General features: G+C 36.9%; 2 protein-coding genes across 8 annotated transcripts in view; one reads left to right on the top strand and one right to left on the bottom strand.

The window, feature by feature from the left end:
- GANC (glucosidase alpha, neutral C) overlaps nt 1–6,351 on the bottom strand; it is a 58,759-nt gene extending 52,408 nt beyond the window's left edge. Inside the window, exons 1-4 of one of the 2 annotated variants that reach the window (XM_074289368.1) lie at nt 5,852–6,351; nt 5,172–5,289; nt 3,959–4,021; nt 3,354–3,459 (exon numbers count right to left, since the gene is read on the bottom strand). In XM_074289368.1, the coding sequence (XP_074145469.1) occupies nt 3,354–3,459; nt 3,959–4,021; nt 5,172–5,203 (201 nt within the window). In that variant the 5' untranslated portion in view covers nt 5,204–5,289; nt 5,852–6,351. Of the gene's footprint in view, nt 1–3,353; nt 3,460–3,958; nt 4,022–5,171; nt 5,815–5,851 lie in introns of those variants that run through there. The other variant, XM_074289369.1, reaches the window with a different exon arrangement.
- A 45-nt stretch (nt 6,352–6,396) lies between these two features.
- Nucleotides 6,397–20,049, top strand: part of TMEM87A (transmembrane protein 87A) — a 35,889-nt gene continuing 22,236 nt past the window's right edge. For 5 of the 6 annotated variants that reach the window (XR_012486402.1, XM_074289375.1, XM_074289377.1 and 2 more), the window contains exons 1-6: nt 6,397–6,755; nt 8,904–8,967; nt 12,578–12,669; nt 14,127–14,243; nt 15,607–15,660; nt 15,747–15,791. Coding sequence is in view for 5 of the 6 variants with exons in the window: in XM_074289375.1 (XP_074145476.1) it covers nt 6,522–6,755; nt 8,904–8,967; nt 12,578–12,669; nt 14,127–14,243; nt 15,607–15,660; nt 15,747–15,791 (606 nt within the window). In the remaining variant the exon portion in view is untranslated. The remainder of the gene's footprint in view (nt 6,756–8,903; nt 8,968–12,577; nt 12,670–14,126; nt 14,244–15,606; nt 15,661–15,746; nt 15,792–20,049) is intronic. The other variant, XM_074289376.1, reaches the window with a different exon arrangement.

Raw genomic sequence — 20,049 nt, 5'->3', positions numbered from 1 at the left:
CTAGGGAGCGCCGCCTCTGCCTTATTCGTCGAGGAGGAGGTTGGTTGGGTCCATCCCCATGAGCCTTAGAAGAGGAAAAGGGCAAAAAACTGGGGGATTGGCAAGTATCATTTTCAGGCTCTGCTTTGCAGGACACACCTGCTGTGGCCATAGAGGGACTCAGAGGCACATCTTCTTCCTTGAGGAAGCTGCAAGATGTATTACAAGTGAAATCTTGAGAATAGCCTGCAAAAGAAAGTAAAAATTTTGCCAAATGGGGCTATTCTCACCACATGATAATTTAAAAACTATGATCACAATGCAGAATGAAGCAATATTGTAAAAGGTTTATTCCAAGGGAATACTGGGCCGAGAAGTCTATAAATCTGTATGGGTGTATGCCCCTGTCCATTCATTATATATATAAATATGTAGATTTATATAACTGTGTGTATACAAGTATATATATTATTTATTTATAAATATAAATAAATCTACATCTATCCATGGCTCTTGCCTTCCTGTTTTTAGGGTAGCTCTTCTTTGTGCTCAGGCCAAGACCTGACTATAACTAGAAATGGAGAGGTAAGGGCAAAAAGGGTGAAAAGCCAGTGTCAAGAAAACAACCCAGAATTTCTGTGACTAAATACTATTTTGATTTTTCTCAACAAACCCATAACTGTTTATACAATTCACTTTATCAGCCTCCTCCCAGCCTTTCTAGGAAACATCTATCTCTAAATCTATACAATCACTTTTGAACCTGGAAACTTTTGATCTGTAGCCAAGAATTAAGGCAGTGGAATATGCCTTATCAATGCCTGCATCTCAAAATACTTTTAAGTGAATTGATCTATCCTTAGATAACTATTTAACCTTATTGGGTCTTTGGGTCAGAAGAGCATAGCTCTCCTAGGAATCCTGATTGCTCATTTCTGTGATTTCAAAAACTAACCCAAAGCTTGGGTTATTTTCACAGTGGATGCTTAGTTGCATGAGCACTAAGCGTCAAAGACACATGGAGAAAACTGAGTAAGTCACAATTAGGGAATGCTGACCCATCTCAGACCTAGTGATGCAGTAATAGATGGGGCAAAGCACAAAGACTGATACTGAGAAATAATTCTGGGGAACAATTCCAAGATTTGAAGCAGCTCCCTCCCCCAACCTTTACATGCATTTGCCTGTGACTGCAGGCATATCTCCAAAGTTCCCATTACCTGGAGTCTGATCCACAGGTTCCTCATCATTTTCTGTCTTGATGGGGAGATGGCTCACATCAGTCTCTTCTGCTTCCCACCATGTTGAGTGTTGTCTTATAGTGAGATCCTGTGGGACCTCCTGGACTCTGGCTTCTTCTTCCATGAGGGTGTCCAAATCTCCTAGGTTCTGGTCTCTGTGTCTGAGCTGCATAACATTGTCCTTCAAGTATTCAGGGTCCATGGAGAAGGGTTTGCAGACAAATGGTCTAGAGTGTTGTAAAAGGCAATGTGGTGGGGAGTCCACCACTTTTGGCACTGGTATCAAATACCTTGAGGAAAGTTGCCTTGAGGGCTTTAAATTTGGAACAATACTGAATTTTTCAGTGCATTTGAAGCTTGCCTTCCTCCTTTGCATTATACCTCTATAGATCTAAACATTTGGATGGATTGTTAAGTACTCACTGTACATATTAGTCTTCCCCCAAATAGAAAGTAGCATGCATATCTCCTACTTTGCCATCTCTTTTCTGAATGTTGGGCACAATGGAATGAGAGGGCAAAATAAAATGAAAAGGCTACTGACAAACTGCTTGGGCAAGATTGTTGACTTTTTAGAGGCCTTTCTTCTGTGAACCTCCTGCATTCCCTGAACACATTTTATATATGTATATGTGTGTGTGTGTGTATATATATATATATATCTTCACTCAAAGTTTTGTGACTAGACATTTCTATTTGTGCAGTCAGAAGCCCTTATGAGTCAGTGATGCTATATGGCTTCCCAAAAGAGGGCAATGTTCACTTCAAAATCCTTAAATAGCCATTAAAATAGAATCATATATGACTCAATATAATAGGACTGGCCTTATTTCCATTGGGCGTGTGGCTTTCTGGTTTTAAGGAACTGTGAAGGAAATAATCAAAGATACTGAAAATACCAAAGATATTAACTCCTTTTGGAAACTGGAAAGCCAATATGTATTAGGTATGGAAAAAAAATTAAAGTGATAAACATTGTATTTGGACAGTTAAGGAAATAGAAAAAAGAGCTTTATAAGATTACATGAGTCAACAAGCCCAAGATTGCAATCCTCTAATAGCCAGGATAACTATAAATATGCCTTTTAATTTGAATTTGAAAAAGGAAGCTCTGGAGAGAATCCTACATCTATTCCTTTTGCATAAACTGGCCATAGTAATCTTAGATGTTGCTCCATAACTTCAAATTATATGATGCTATTTTGTAATATGAAGTCCTAAACAGTCACAGTCTTAGAATAAAATAAGGAAATTCCCTATTTTGAGGGGAAGATACATTCTTGTAAGTTGTGATACATTACTTGTACTATTTTATTAGGAATGACCCGCTACAGAGGTAGAAATGGGAGCTCTTAAAAACATTTTGGGAATGGGGAAGCCATATTAAGTTTTTCATATCTATAATAATAAGAAAAAAATTTTTTATAGCCTTCATCCTAGAATTAGGATTTGGTAAGAGATCAGTGCTCAGTACCTCAAAATATTTTCAGTAGCTAAAAAAAACCCCACCAAACTACATTTCAGAGCTAGATTAGTTTGTAAGATCATGGAGACACATGAAGCTTTTAGAGATAGTTGATGTTTATGGTGTCTGTGGTAAATACATGCACCCCAGACTCCTGTCAAACTGATTCTGCCAGCCCCATCATACTGTCTACTGTGATTAGCTTAAAACCATGAGCCCAAGCACCAAATACTTGCTCTTGTCTTTTCACTTTAGAATATGTAATAGCATAACTAGCCAAAACATTTTAGTGAATCAGAACTTTTGAAATTTAAGATAATGAAAATATTTTTTAAATAATCCTGAATCCTGAAAATGTAAAACACTGAAAGTGTTACTCATTGTTTGCACAATCCCTTTTCTTCTTTTTGCTGATTTCGGTTTGGAAACTCTGGATCTGCTATTTTATTCTCATTTGGCATATTTAGCTGGATATTGTCCAAAAAATTAGAATAAATTGGTGTTGGTGTAGACACTACAATGTAACATTGCTTTGCACCCCTTCTCTAACCTACAAGTATTTTTGGTCTAGTGTTGGCAGTTTTAATTCCTTTTAAAGGAATTATACTTATATACAGCCCAATTAATTATAGAAGCAAAAACCGTTCCTAGGGAAACTCTGGTCTCACCTTATTCACTTCATTGATGATCTGGAATTTGGTGCTGTCTTTGCCTGATGTAACTGAGTCCAGTAATGCCCGATAGGTGTTCTTCCTTGGGATTAGCTTCTGACGTCTACAGATACCAAGAAGATGTCAGAGAGGTACTTTTGGCAAAATCTAAGGGACTACAATGTTATCTGAGAAAATGCACATATCGACATGATCACATTCAGAGTGCCAATAATTTATACAGGCCCATCCAGTTCATATACTAGTAAACAACACACTGGCCAGAGATTATATTCTATCTCCTTTGGCTATAATTCTTCAGGAGATGTGGTTATTTTCATAGATGTCAGTAGAGCTCACATATTTGGTAATTATCCATGCTAATATTTAGAGATTGACATATTGAGAGATAGAGTATTTACTTCAGAAGCTTAATGAATTAGCAGTAAAATTCCCCCATGAATTTTTCCTCTTACTAAAAAGAGAAGAAACCAAGAAGCTATTATTATTATTTATCTAATTTATTAGGACACCTTTCCTTTTATGATCTAAAATTTCCCAAATTTTAAATAAGCATCAATGCTATCAAAGATGTTGCTTCATATAACACTCTCTTTCCTTACCTGTAAAAACCAATTTTGCTGCAGTCTTTAAAGATGTTTTTATCCACAGCTTCATCTTGAAAGCTAAATGATAAAAAGTTTTAAGAATTTGACTATCGTCATTGCAATATTTAATCTTTTTAAATTTATCTACTTATTACATGAATATTGAAAGGATGCCTTGTCAAGTCAACTAATTTCTATCACTATATTCTGGTACAATCAGGAAAAAACCTTTTTAAAATTGTTTTAATTATTGAAAAATATTTATGTAACATAAATATAACATTTCCAAGTGATGATCAAGTTAGCTTGATCCCTCTTCTCCTCCCCCCCCAGAAAAAAAAAAATTTCTTGAGAGGAAGACGCTACATATAGGACTTACACTCTGAATTCTGGGAGAGAAATGACATCGAGAGCAAAGCTGAGAGCAGCTTATTAAACTGATCGGGGGACAGCGCTGCATTAATGGGACCTGAGCTAATAAAAGCGGAAAGAACGTTCTGCTTTTTATGGTGCTCTTTAGTTAGGAGCTTTCTGAACAAAACAAAGGGATGGGAATAAGCAGCGTGAAGTTGACAGAATTACATCCCGCTCGTCGATTTATTTATTACAGTTGACCGGAGCAGAGGGGTGGTTTAGACTATCTAGCGTCAGCACATTCACCGCGATTATAAAGGCTCAAGTTTTTGAGCCAGAATTTTAAAACAAGTTTAGGAATGTGTACTTGCCTACAGGATCACTTACAGGACAAGTAACCAACCCTCCCTTCTAGATCCCCACTCTCCACAGAGCTCCGCTTTTAAAACCAATGCCTGGGAAAGCTTTCTAGATCCTATCTTCAGGTCTGCAGAAAGAACTAGGGAAGTGACTGCTACAGAAGGGAGGGAGGGTCCAGCCAGGTAAGCAAAGAACGCAGATATTTACGAACTCTATAGATTTCAAAGCAAGGTAGGTTCCGTGACCTTGGACAAGCTCTGCCCTTCCACCCCCCCCTGCGCCGCCAATCTCACTGTACGCCAGCTCTTATAAATCGGGGATGACATTAAATAGTGGCCAAGACGTATCACAGTGACGAACCATAAACGCGGAGAAAAAAATGCCTCGTAAACCTAAGAGACAACAGCCAATCACTTAAAAAAAAAACCCAAAACCCAAAATCATTAGGCTAAAGACGACCCCTTCCTCTCACAAGCTTTTCACGAGACTGCAGCGGAAGCCGAGCGCCTTTTACCTGATGGCGTCTTCGCCGCCGGCCGCTTCCATGGCCGCCCACCCGCTCCACGCGCCCGGAGGACTCGGGCTCAGAACCACTCGGCCAAGCCGCACGCCCGACTCAGTTCCATTGCCAACTGCGGGGGGTCGTTTAAATCCACACAAAGATCTTTAGTTAATTACAGCCTAACTAACCTTCCTATAGGCTTCTGGGAAAAAAAAGTCTTATCAAAATACTGGCCCTCTGGTTGGCCTTAAATGAGAAAGGCAGAGGAGGGGAATGACCTTAACTCTTATTTCAGAAACACCTGGGAGGGAGAGGGGAGAGAAAGAGAGAGAGAGCAGAGCCTTCTTGTCTCTGCTTGCCTGATTGGAACTCAGTTATTCCCCGCCTCTCCCCCGCCCCCCTTTACTGGGGAGCTAGCACTTCAGTCCCCAGTGAATGTGGGTCCGGGTAGTAGAATTGCACTCTTCAGAAGATTTATTGTCTCTTAGTGAAGCTCCATTTGGAGGAAGAGAAGGGGAGGGGGGAGAGTAAGACATTCTTGGGCTCCGGTGAAGATTAAATTGCAATGATATATAGAAAGCTTTTTGCATTTAGTATCTTGGTCTTAAAAAAAAAAAAAAAAAAGTATCTGAAGTTACCATTGCGTACACAGTGGATGGAATGGACAAAACGTTTATTTATTAAGTACTTACTATGTGCCTCGTAAATAATAATAGAAGGATGATATCCATATGTCCCAGGTGTTCATTCTACATGTTAAGCGCCTACTGTGTTCGCAGGCACGGAAGCGGAAGCCGAACAGTCCCAGCCCTTCAAGGGCAGGCTTCGCTTATTCACTTTCCCGTTCTTGTCGGAGGCTTAAGGAGACATGATCTTGGGTCTTTTGATGCTAGGAGCGGTTGGAGGTGGGGGGAAGGGGGGGTGGTCTATTTTCTAGACCTAAGTTTTTTCGAGGAGCCCCCCTCTAAGGCCAAGCTTATTTATGGGAGAGGAGTGGGCACTTTTTGAACTTGAAAGCGCCATATAAATTTGATACAAACATCATCTCGGAAAGCCTGCTTAGGGTAGGGAAAAGAGAAGGTTGCGAAGGGAAAATGCACATTTTTTTAGTATCATTAAAAATGTCCAATCATCAAAAACTGACAGGGAACCTGACTTTAGGGATAGCCCGAGCAGAGGCCGGAGATGACAATCAATTATCATTCTAAACCTCCAAGGTGACCCGGAGGGGAGGCAGCGCCTGCGCAGTGCGTATGAGGCCTCGTTCTTGAACTGGCAGAAAGGCCAAGGTGCTAGGAGGAGGGAGGATGCGATCAGCCGGTCAAAAACAAACACCAGCGGAAGAATAAGAATACCCGGATAATGCCGCCCCCTAGCGCAAGACCGGAAAGAGGCGGGAGGGAGACCGGAAGGAGGCGAGACGCTCTCTCTGGACACTTCATAGCCGCGAAGATGGCGGCCGCTGCGTGGCTTCGGCTAGTACCTGTCACTCTCATTCTCCTCGGGACATGGCCGTCTCCGCTTTCTCTTCCCAGTGTGGGGCCAAGACCTGCAGCCGCCGCCGAGAGATCCAAGTGGCATGTCCCGGTGCACTTGGTGAGCGTTCATCTTTGTGGCGACCCTATCACTTGTAGTACGGTGGCCCGAGGGGTCCAGTCCCGGCGCTGCGAAGTCAGCCAGTTAGAAGGGTTGGGATTTCTGGGGTCCCGCTGTGTCATCTGACGCTGACCCTCTGGGACCGGGACCAAGCCCGCTTTCCATTAGAAAAAGAAGTGATAATCAGGGGGCTGAAGTAATGGCAATTAGTGAGGGGAGGAGGGAGGAGGCCGGCGACACGTTCCCTCTGAAGGAAAGGAACAGGTTCCAATCTGGAAAGTAAACGGAGAGCCGAAGTCAGGGCGTGACTTGGGGTGATGGGGAGATTGATCTCTTAACTAAAGAGAGGCTTTTCTTATGGCTCGTTTCAGAGTTTTTAATTTATCGGGTCTTCTGGTAATAGTTTTCTTCTTACAAGTGCTCGTAGTTAGATGGGAGATAGAGGAAGTGGGGCCTCTTTCGTGGCCTTCTGGGCAGGAGGAACCGGATCTTCCCCAGAGTGTTTAGTTTATTTTTCCTTTCACACGTTCATCTCGAATTTAGGCGTTTTTAATCAGACCTCACGGAAGCTCTTTGAACATTCATTGCTTTGTAATTGCCTCATCTCTTAGCACGGATATGTCCAAAATGGAGAGAATGGCACACCTTATTCTGAAATTTGGTAGAGAGAATGTCTCATTTTGGAAATTACAGAACACTGATGCTCTTTTTGTGTGGGGCAAACTGAATTCAGGCAAGAAACATTCTGAAAATGAGCCTTGTTTAAAATCATATTGGTTCTTGCCCTGTTTCATTGACATGTGTACAAACTTTTAGTTCAGGCTTGTGAGGGGGCCTGATCTCCTTGTTTCCCAAAGCTTTTAAAGGGTTAGAAATGTTCTTTTAGGCGGTCATGATTGTAGGCTCCAACCAGGAATTTAACATATTGATATCATCGCAGTGTACATAGTATTTTAATACCTAACTGTATTTGAAAATATAAAACTTTGTGCACTTTGGTAGGAAAGTCTAGTCCTCTATACTTTTAAAAGGTTTTCTATGAAGACGCTGATTTTATTTCTTTCCTCATCCTGCCCAATTCTTCCAATCTGTAAAGACCTTTTCTCCTTGAACCTTTTTTGCAAAGCATTTGTTTAAGTCACATAGGATGTATTTTGTGTTATAATTATGTTTGCATATAGCACCTACTAAATATACTTCATGAGTGTAAAAATTATCTCCTTTAAATCTCCCTCAATCTCAAGCTTATCCATCCAATTACTGGCAATTTAACAAGTGTCTTCAATTTAATTTAAATAGTAGACTGGCCATGACTCCTCCAGAAAGGAAATGTGTGAGAAGAGAGAATCAGAAAATAGATTTAACTTTTTTGTTTAGCTTTTGCTTTCCTAGAGTGTTTAGTTCACCTTCTATTAAATAAAAATACACCCCTGCCTCTAGGAGTTGCCTTTGAAGGAAAGAAAGAAGTAAAACTGTAGGCAGCTAGGGTTTAAGGGGATAGTCTTAAGCCTGTAACTAGGAAAACCTGAATTCAAATATAGCCACAGTGTCTTAGAGGTGTGTGACTTGGGACAGGTACTTCAATTTCTTCAACTATAAAATGAAAGTGATAAAAAGGATCCACCTCCCAGGAGTTTTGTAAGACTAAAATCAAATATTTGTAAAGTATTTAGCATAGTGCCTATCATGTAGTAGGGATTTAATAAATGCTTTCCCTTTCACCCCCTCCAATGTAGAAAACTAATGTTGGAGTTTTGCAAGATTTAAATTATCCAGCTAGTGATATTCTTTTTGGAGAAAATTAAAATGTATTATCAAATGGTTTGTTAGTCTAGTTATCTTTATTGGAGACAGGAATTAGACTTCTCACTAAAGTAGTCTAGGAACTAGGGGGAGGGGTGATAGTGTTGATAATGGTGATGATAGGTGGTAATGGACTTGTTCTACTAATTAAGTTGTCACCTCAGAAATTTGTAGTCTTAGAGAAATTTCAGAGGGAACTGAAAAATTAGGTGGAAACTTGTTTAGTTGCACATAATCTGAATGTCTTGGAGACATGATAGACTCAGGTCTTCCTCACTTCAGGACCATTTTTCTAATCGCTATACCATGCTGCCTTAGCTTGTTTTTTTACTTTTCTTTTTTCAGGAGAAGAAGAAGTATTTCAGTTTTGGAAAGATCCTCTTCAACAACACCACTATCTACTTAAATTGTGAGTTCTTAAAAGCCATCTGATTTCTGATTTTAAAAAAATGATAGCTATGTTCATTATGTTCTTGATAATTAAAAAAAAAAATTCCTAACTTTAGTGTGTGCTGAAAATATTTTATAAATTCTGAAACTTGGACCTATGTAAATTAGTAGGACTAAATTTAATTACTCAAATGAATAAAAGGAAATATAGAAAAAAATGGTTTGTTGAGATGTTTCACTTCTCCTTAGTTGCAAGTTCCAGGTATGTATACCTTTAGTATATAAACTGAAGTCTAAATATGAGGGATTTTAAATAGCCCTTGCCTAGATATTTTCTACTAACTTGTAATTCTTTAAACTTATTGGTTATTTGATGATTGAATGGAGTCTGTTTACAGTAGTAAGTGCCAGAGGTATCATTGCTTTTACCTTTATGCCTTCCCTCCCCTGCAATTTAGAAAACTTTGAGACTGATTAATATCACATTTTTAGAGTAGTTTAAAAATATTTAACAATACACTATGGATTTTATTAGGGACATAAATAATATTATAGGCTCCCTACAGGTTTTAATTAATAGGTTTATTTTAATCTTTTAGGATTATTTCATTCCATTGAGCATAAAAGAAAAGCTTATATTGAGTTTTCAGATTCTGACTTTAGGGGGCAGCTAGGTGGCGCAGTGGATAGAGCATCAGCCCTGAATTCAGGAGGACCTGAGTTCAAATGTGGTCGCAGACACCTAGCCCTTCCTAGCTGTGTGACCCTGGGAAAGTCACTTAACCCCAGCCTCAAAAAAAAAACCAAAAAAACACCAGATTCTGACTTTAGAAAGAAATATGGTAGTTGAAAGCAATATATAGAAATAAGGGAAAATACTTCTTTTATTTCTGTCTTATTCATTTCTGAGTCTTTGTACAGAGAGGACAGACTCTTCTTAGTGTCTTCCCTCCTATCTTCAGTATAAAATGAGGTATAAATGAAATAAGTTAGGACATATGTGCATTGCTTGTAGCAGATGAGGATATACTTCATAGGAAATGTGATACTTTTTTTTGACTGGTGACTTTAAAAATTTCTACATAAATTAAATAACTCTTCTTGACACATCATTGTTTAATGAGGTTATTGGGTAACTTTTAGAGGTTTTTTTTTTTTTTTCAAAAGACCCTTGCAGATAATCAAGTGTTAGCTTCCTGGCCTTATACAATTTTTAGGTTCTTTTTGCTATTCATAATTTTCATATAAAAATTAAATCTCAAAGTTATTTAGGCTTTATATAGTATCTACATTTCATAGAATTTTTAGAGTTTGTGTGGGCAGTTAATATTTACATTGTATTTCTGCAGCACTTTTTCTGTAGCTCTTGTGTAATTTGTTTTCTTTACTAGTTATTTATGTAATTTTTCTAAGGGATCTATATAAATTGATATGGGTGCTTTAAATTTTCTCTTAAAGTCAAAACCTTTATTCAAGTCATTGAGTGAGTGTTCAAGGTAAACCCTTAAACTCAATATTATCAAGGATTAATTGAATGTATCTCCAGTTTTTGACTTGTTAAAGGCATTGACCTTTAATTGATCAAATTTCTAAAATATCCAATTTTTACTCTGAAGAATTTAAATCTAATGAAGTTTTTATGATTTCCACAGACCTTTTATTTGCTACATTTGATAATTTAATAACCCTGTAAAATGCTTTGATGATTTTTACCTTCTTTCCTATGCCTTCTCCCTATGGAAATTTATTTGTAAAATAAGTAACAGATTTATGTAATATCTTCTTGAGAACTAGACGTTAATTTCATAGGTGTAATTGCATTGCTTCTTTCCAAATCTCTAGAAGGCAGGGAGGGGTTGATCTTTCTTTACTCTCACAGGTACCAGGACAAAGGTACCAAAAACTTGAGTGACTTAACCAGGTTTCCACACCCAGTCAGTGGCACAACTGGAATTATCATAATCCAAGTTTTTGGATTTGAGCTCATTCTCAGTACCTCTTAGACTTTGGTTAATGGAGTTTAGGGTTCCCTGAGTGGTTCCTTGAAAGAATATAGTCCTGTTTGCAGCTTTTCTGTCTCTGCGTCCTTGATCATTTCATGTTATACTATATCTTCTACTGTGTTCAAATCCTACAATTCTTCAACATTTAATTAGTCCCTCCTCTTCCATGAAGGTTCTTTAGTCTCCAGTGTTTTTTTTCTTTCTGAACACAGCTTCAATTAGTCAAAAAGCATTTATTAAGTACTTAGAACCCAGTAACTTGGGATATAAAAGAAGTGAAAACATGACCCTACCTCAAGAAGCTGAGTATCTAGTATGGGAGACAACACATATATAACTTATATAAAGGCCTCCTGCAGAAGGTGACATTTGATCTGAGTTTTGAAAGAAGTCAGGGAAGTGAGGAAGTAGAAATTAGGAGGGTGAATATTACTGGCCTAGGACTGGCCATTAATATCATAATACTGTAATACTGGCCAGTAAAAAGGCCAGATAAAAATAGGAGATGGTGGATCATGTGTGAGGAGCAGTTAGGTGGCTAGTGTATGTGGAGGAGAATAAAATATAAGAAAACTGGAAAGTTAAAATAGGACCAGTTTGGGAAGGGTTTAAAGCTAAACAGCATGTACTTGTGCTATTCATTAAACATTTAATTACATACATACATACATAGGTGAATGCACTTTCCAGATTACAGTCAGTGTTCTGATCATGTTCTTCCACTTCTTAGAAATCTTCAGTTGCTTCCTTATGCCTTTAGACTAAAATACTGACTTCTTGGAATGGCATTTAAAGCCCTTCACAATCTGGTTCTAACCTTCTTTCCAGATTTCTTTCACATTTCTCTTCATTAGGCTCTTTGTTCCAAACATCCTGGTCTAATCTTTCCATCTCATCCTTCACATACAATGGGTCTCCTGTGCCTAAAATACTTGTCTCTGTCACCTTTGCTCTCTCCTTGTCCACGATTATTTCTGTTCTCAATATTTTATGCCTGTTGGATCATCCAGTAGACTTCTGGACCAGTTTTTGTATCCCTTCTTAATGTGTAGCACAGTGTTTTCCTTGCAGTAAATGTTTGTTGTCTTAAATTAAATTGTACTGTTAAGAACTTTTATGGTATTTAATTTGTTAGTTATTTATAGCTCACTTCTCTAATTAGATGAAAATCTTTTTAAGGGAAGAAAAGAACCATATTATTTACTTTTTGTACTTTCTTCAATGCTTGGTAGAGTACCTAGAACTGTATAGTAGGTGACTAATAAAAATTGATTTGCCTTGGCCTAACTTTTGTCTATTGTATCGCCTATGGAATCTTCTATGACATAGCAACAGGGTTTGGGGAGGTTTCTAGGCATTAAAAAGCAAAGTATCTAGTCTCTTGAAATTGAAAACCACTAATATAGGGCAGCACTGCCCTACTGGGCCATACTTTTGTACAGCAGTAATTTTATCTGGTTTAAGAAGATGTATATATTTTTTAGTTTGTCTCTACTTAGCATGTATTAAAATAAGAATGCAATTCTTTAATATTTACAGAGAGTAAATGAGATTTATGACAATGTGATAGGAAGATTTTTTTTTTGTGGTAATTGCCTTTACTGACATATATTTCCTCTTTTATAGTTGAAGGAGAATCTTGTGATCCATCCTTGAGTTTCAATGTGACCTGGTACTTACGTTCTTGTAACTGTTACAATGAAGTCTTCAATTTTGGGGTAAGAGACATAGAATTGAACAATATTAGAGCTGGCAGTGACTTTGGAAATCACCTTCATTTCACAATTGAGGTAGAGAAAGGTTAAATGATTTGCCCAGTGTCATACAGCTAGTTACTGGTAGAATCAGATGTGGGCCCCAAATTTTTTGACTTCTAGTTGAGTGCTCTCTCCATGTATGATGCTGCCTCATTTGATGATGTCTTTTCACTGCTGCTCTAATTAACCTTGTTAGACTTTATCTTTCTTTTTAGTTCTTTGATGTAATCCTTTTTTTGTTTTTTGTTTTCCTGTTATTTCTTCTCAAAGATGATTTTACTTTATTTACAAGTAATAAATGCTAGTTGGCCATACCATTTTGTCATAAACTATGCTTTATACATGACTTCTGTTTTATGATATAAAACCTTTAGCCTTTGGTACCTAATTTTCAGATCAATTTTGATCAGCTAGAATACAAATTCTAACTATTTCTTGGATTTGAAGTGAATTGAGATGTACATGTTTGTTTTGGCACACTTAGAAAAGATTAGGCAGAAGATTGTGGGTGAGGATTGAAATGATGAGAAAAGGATAGATAATGTTAGAATTGCTAGGATTCTCAGATGACATAGCATGTCTTTTAATAGATTTCTAATCGGATATACTATAAAACGTTAATTTAGATTCTTTTCATATGAAATTTGAGGGAAATGGACGAAGTATGAACTGAAGTTTCTTTGTTTATCAAACCCTTCATAGATAATGCAAGTTAATAATGTAATAAATATTATTTTGAATGACAGTGTGATATTCAAATGCTAATGTTCATCAACCATTTGGAGATGTAGGAATAGAACTTGAAAGAGAGAGGTCAGAGTTGGGGATCAAGATTTAGGTATGAGCCTCAAAGAGTTGATAGGGAACTGAATTTAGGATAAGAAGAATAGATGGCTAAAATCTTTTTGTCATTTCTTAGCCTATGAGAAGATATGTATATTTTTTTGTCATTTTAGACCAAGTTCATTCTTCTTTGGGACTTCAAAACATTTAAATTCTTGGTTATTGTTAAGAAAAGAATCTTGTAGTTTTCAAGCCTCAATTAGTCACTATTCCCTTTCTTTGTGAAATAATTTTACTTGAAAATAGGACTTGCTGTGTGACCATAAGCAAGACAGTTAACCTTTCTGGGCCTGTTTCCTTAACTATAAAGGAATAAAATGAATGTTTTCCTGCCTACTTCCCATGGATGTTGAAAGCAACAAATGTAACATTCAGATTACATAAATGTGATTTGGTATAATAATTTTTATTGGATGACATATTATCAGAAATTATGTTAATTTCTTGGGATGTAGGAACTCCCAATATTTTGCTCAGCCTAAAGTCCACCTTTGTTATTTTCTGCAGGCCTTTTTATAAAAGGATAAATATTTCTGCAACAAAAGTGTTTGCTGTTTGGTCTTTTGTCTTGCCAGGATGAACAAGCAGAAAAGTATTTTGGAAGCACCAAGGAAGAACGGTCAGGTTGGCCTGGGTCCTATGAAATGTTATCAACCTTGTTCCAGAACTGCAGTGAACTCTTTAAACCACAGGTAGTATTTAAAACTGGGGGTAGTGATGATGGTGGGGTGGTGGTGGTGGTGAAATGAGATGGAGGTAATTTTATACTGTATTCATGTTCTGTGACTTCCTGGACTTTTTAAAAAAAAACATTTTATCCGAGGACAATTTGGAAGCATGTACTGATACTTTCACAAACAATGACTTATAGATATATTTCCAAAAAAGAGGAGGTACATGTTTATTTGTATGTAAATATGGAAAAAATAACCAAAAATAGTTCTTCCCTCATTGATTTATAACTGACATTTCACTCCCAGAATCAGGCGTTATTGGGCTTAATTATTCCTGGCCTGAAATTGAAAATGCTTCAGGGTTGTTGTTTATTTGTTTGCTTTGTAAAGAAGAGGTTTTTTTTTTTTTTTACCTTGGAGTCACATTATATATCCTATTCTTTAGAAAAGAAATGTGTACATTGCTTTGGACAGCTAATAGAAAACTGAGCTTTGTGTTAGAATTGCCATTTGCATAATTTCTGGCAAAGAAGGTCTGAATGGTTGCTTACAGCAGGATGAAGAAGTCTGATAATAGAATTGGAAAGGTTGTGTAGATGTCAGCATTTAGAATTTGTGGATCTTGCAAAATGTCAGTTATGGGATGTATAAGATAATAGGGGAAAAAAGGAAAAAGAAGTAAAATGAAAATATTTGTTTGTGTTACTGTTCCCTGTTCTTTGGGACAATAAAGCTTCTGTTATGGAGGCCAAGAAATCTAGAGCTTTTTTACTTCCTAGTCAGACTCATTAGATCAGCTTTAATAAGAGGCTGTATGATATGATAAAAGTAGAGCTGGATTTTCTTAAGAGGACCTGAGTTGAAATGGGCTCTACCACTTAACTTAAGTAACAAAGTCACTTTTCCACTGTGACCTTTTGTTTCTTCATTTGCAGAATGAAAGGATTGGATAAGATGATCTCTCAGGTCCCTAAATTTATTATCACATAGGCTGCTACTATCTTAGCTAGGCCAGACGTATCTATGCTAATGAAGTTAATGAAGTTCTTCCCCTTCACCAAAACTGGGACTACACCTTATTTATTCAGGACAAAAATGTGCTTATGAAAAGGGCAATGTGCTGGAACAAAATAATAAACACAATGTAGTTGTCTAGACAGTTTGGCCACTAGGTTTTAATACAGTTTTCCTAATTCTGGATGGCTTTCACTTTGTGAATGTGATCAATAAAGAATGCTTTTGTTTGTCAGTTGCATTTTGCTGCATTTGAAGTTAGAATTGTCTCTTGCCATAAGAGTTTCTGTGATGTGTTGATATACCATATTTTCTTAAGATTGTTAAAGGCTTTTGATAAATTTAAGTTTAAAAATTTTTTTTATAGAGTTTTTCTGGGGATTTTGTGCATCCAGTGGTGCTAGCAGGAGGAAAACAAGAGGTAATTGTTTTTCTTTAGTTCTTAATCTCTGAAGGGAGAGCAGATGTTTCTCCTCTTTAATTTATCTTGTTTTTCTCTGTTTATAGGTTAGGTACAATGGAACCAATCATACGGCTGTTGTAGAAAAGCCTGTAAGTATATTTGTGTGGAAAGGGGAGAAGAGGGGGTTACTTAGAGTACTGAGCCTCATTTGTTTTGATTATCTTCAATATGTTCTTGAATTTGGCTTTTCAGTGTTAAGATTCTAAAGAGAACTGCAGTTTTTGCTATGATGTGACATGGAAGAGAATTTGGAAAATTGATTCTTGATATGGCCCAAATTAGTAATTCTGGTTGTACTCACAATATTCTCCATGCTGGTTGGTTATATTCAGTAGAAAAGGTCACTGATGAAGAGTTTTGAATCCAGAATAGAAAATATGATATACTTGTCTTCTCCTTGGGTTAGTTGAACTTAAAGCTTTTTTAGGGTTTTGTAATTTAAAGTCCTAGCAATGTGATCTCTCTGTGTTAGACAGTTTTAAAATAATGAAAAGTAAAGCAGGACCACACTGTTCTTGAAGGTCAGCCTAATGGCATCAAATTTGCATAGAATATAGTTCTATCATTTATTAAGAATATTTAGTAGTCTAAGATGGCTCTAGAGTTCTCTGGCCTTGGCTTCTAAGAAGCATTTATTTTTCTTTTTCCTTTAATTTAGCACAGTGCTCTCAAATGCTTTACAACCAATTATTTTGTGGTTAGAAAATCTTTGCTGTATTGATTAGAAGAACCTTTAGTAAGGGATCTTTTTGTGTAGCCAGAGTCCAAATTAAGTTTTTTTTTTCTTTTTCTTTTTTTTTTTTTGCTAAGGCAGTTGGGGTTAAGTGACTTGTCCAAGGTCACACAGCCAGGAAGTGTTAAGTGCCTGAGGCCAGATTTGAACTTAGGTCCTCCTGACTTCAGGGCTGGTGCTCTATCTATTGCACCACCTAACTGCCCCTCCAACTTAAGTTTTAATGTTAGATTGTATTCAATAAATTATTTTTTAAAACCTCAGAAAAGAACAGAGTTTTCAGAAGGAAATTAACTAAAATATCCTTTTTGAAATAATGTTAGTTGTGTTACTTTTGTAAGAATAGGTATGCACAATTTTGACACTTTGTTCTCCCTGTTGAAGGTCATAATAGATATATCATATTTCCCACATCATTGTGGGAAAACTACTCTTTTAGTCATAGAACATGGCTTAAGTCTCAGAGATGCTTGGTGACTTAGTGTTTACACACACATAGTAAGAGGGGGAGGTGGGATTTGAGCCTATATCTACCTGATTCTAAAACTAGAATGCTAACTGCTATGCCACATTGCCTTTCTAACTGTGATATGTGATGGGAACTCTGGATGGACTTGTGGATCAGACTGCTTATTCTCAGGAATTGCCAGAAACAGTCCATTCAGTTCCTGTGGTCAACCTTGATGGGAACTCACTTTTTCTCAGATTGTCTTTAAGATAATCTCAACTTCTCAATACACATCCTTATCATTCCCCAGATCCTGCTGTTATTTGTTCTTTCTTGCTCTGAACTATCCAATTCCTTCCTGGTTCCTCCCCTTAAATCTCCTAGATCCAGCCTTCCCCTCCTCTCTCTCTCCCTCCTAACCCCTCACAGGCTCCCCTGAGCTATAAAAAGTTGTATCTCCCAAAAGCAGATTGGTTACTTAGTGTGATTCTAAGCTTTGCCTACTTGTATTCCTTTGAGTAATAAATAGCAAAATCTCTGTTACCTTTGATGGATGTCTGACTTGATTTCTTCAGGTCATTTGAACTATTGCTCCCAAATCTATTTCATATTTCTAGTCCTGGTGCCTTTATTACCAAATGCAGAGGCATTTAAGACTAATTGACTGACTTGTAAAATTCATGTGCTTATTCCCACTTAGAATCGTAAGTAAATATAGTTCTAATTACTCTGTTTTAGGAAAGATCTAAGGGAGCAGTCTAGAGTCATATAGTTCTAAGAAGCTACCACTTTCTCTACAAAATCAACCTTGATATTTATGGATTGTTGTTACTAGCCATATTGTAAATTTTATTTTTTATTTTATTTCTTATTATAGATTTTTACTTACAAAACATATGCATGGGTAATTTTTCAGCACTGACCCTTGCAAAATTTTCTGTTCCAAATTTTCCCCTCCTTCCCCCCACCCCCTTTCCTAAATGGCAGGTATTCCAATACATGTTAAAATATATGTTAAATCCAAAATATGTACACATATCCATATAGTTATATTGCACAAGAAAAATAGGATTTAGAGAGGAAAAAAAAAACCTGAGAAGGAAAACAAAAGTGAAAGCAAACAACAACAGAGTGAAAATGCTATGTTGTGGTCTACACTCAGCTCCCACAGTCCTCTCCCTGGGTGTAGATGGCTCTCTTCAACACTGAACAATTGGAACTGGTCTTAATCAATTCATTGTTGAAGAGAGCCACGTCCATCAGAATTGATCATCTTATACTCTTGTTGTTGTCGTGTATGATGATTTCCTGATTCTGCTCATTTCACTCACCATCAGTTCCTGTAGGTCTCTCCAGGCTTCTTTGAAATCATCCCGCTGATCATTTCTTTTCTTTCTTTCTTTTTTTTTAATTATAACTTTTTATTGACAAAGTATATGCATGGATAATTTTTCAACATTGACCCTTGCAAAAACTTCTGTTCCAACTTTTCACCTCCTTCCCTCCACCCTCTCCCTTAGATGGCAGGTAGTCCCATACATGTTAAATATGTTAAAGTATATATTAAATAAAATATATGTATACATATTTATGCAGTTATCTTGCTGCACAAAAAAAAAAAAAAAAAAAAAAAAAAAAGGATTTAGAAAAAAGGTAAAAATAACCTGAGAAGAAAAACAAAAATGCAAGCAGACAATAACAGCAGAAATGCTATGTTGTGGCCCATACTCTTTTCTCAGTATTCTTTCACTGGGTATAGCTGGTTCTGTTCATTTACAGATCAATTGGAACTGATTTCGATCCTCTCATTTTGAAGAGAGCCACTTCCATCAGAATGATGCTCATATAATTTTGTTGTTGAAGTGTATAATGATCTCCTGGTTCTGCTCATTTCACTTAGCATCAGTTCATATAAGTCTCTCCAGGCCTCTCTGTAATCATCCTGTTGGTCATTTCTTACAGAACAATAATATTACATAACATTCATATATCACAATTTATTCAGCCATTCTCCAATTGATGGGTATCTATTCAGTTTCCAGTTTCTTGCCGCTACAAAGAGATCTGCCACAAACATTTTTGCACATGTGGGTCCTTTTCTTTGGGAAATAATCCCAGTAGAAACATTGCTGGGTCAAAGGATATGCATAGTTTGATAATTTTTTGAGCATAGTTCCAAACTGCTCTCCAGAATGGCTGGATCCATTCACAACTCCCATTTCCCCACATCCCCTCCAACATTGGTCATTATCATTTCTTGACATCTGAGAGGTGTGTAGTTGTATCTCGGAGTTGTCTTAAGTTGCATTTCTCTGATCAATGATGATTTGGAACACCTTTTCATATGACTAGAAATAGTTTCAATTTCTTCATCTGAAAATTGTTCATATCCTTTGACTATCAATTGGAGAATGGCTTGATTTTTTATAAATTTGAGTCAATTCTCTATGTATTTTGGAAATGAGGCCTTTATCAGGACCTTTGAATGTAAAAACTGTTTTCCCAGTTTGCTTTCCTTCTAATCCTGTCCACATTAGTTCTGTTTGTAGAAAAAATTTTTAACTTAATATAATCAAATTATCTATTTTGTGATTAGTAATGATCTCTAGTTCTTCTTTGGTCACAAATTCCCTCTTCCTCCACAGGTCTGAGAGATAAACTATCTTGTGTTCTTTTAATTTATTTATAATATCATGCCTAGATCATGAACCCATTTTGACTTTATCTTGGTGTACGGTGTTAGGTATGGGTCAATGCCCATTTTCTGCCATACTACTTTCCAGTTTTCCCAGCAGTTTTTGTCAAATAGTGAATTCTTATCCCCAAAGCTGTAGTCTTTGGGTTTGTCGAACACTAGATTTCTATAGTTATTGGCTGTTTTGTCCTGTGAACCTAACCTATTCCACTGATTACATGTTGTAAAATTTTTTTTTTAATTTCTTTTTCAATCTCTCAAATTAATGATAAAAAGAACCCAAATAATATATAACCTAGTATTCTAGGATTTCATTCAGTTGCCAGTTATTTAAGTGTCCATTATGGGCCAGGCACAGTTCTGAGTGCTGGGAATACAAAAGAGAGTCCCTATTTTCCAGGAGCTCACACTCTAATAGGGAGACAACAAGCAAATTGTTATATATAGATAAGCTATATGCAGCATAAATTG

Source organism: Sminthopsis crassicaudata, chromosome 2 (genome assembly GCF_048593235.1).
Source record: "Sminthopsis crassicaudata isolate SCR6 chromosome 2, ASM4859323v1, whole genome shotgun sequence".
Classification (NCBI taxonomy): domain Eukaryota; kingdom Metazoa; phylum Chordata; class Mammalia; order Dasyuromorphia; family Dasyuridae; genus Sminthopsis; species Sminthopsis crassicaudata.
The sequence above is the reverse complement of the archived record's forward strand: the minus strand, read 5'-3'. Positions and strand labels throughout refer to the sequence as shown.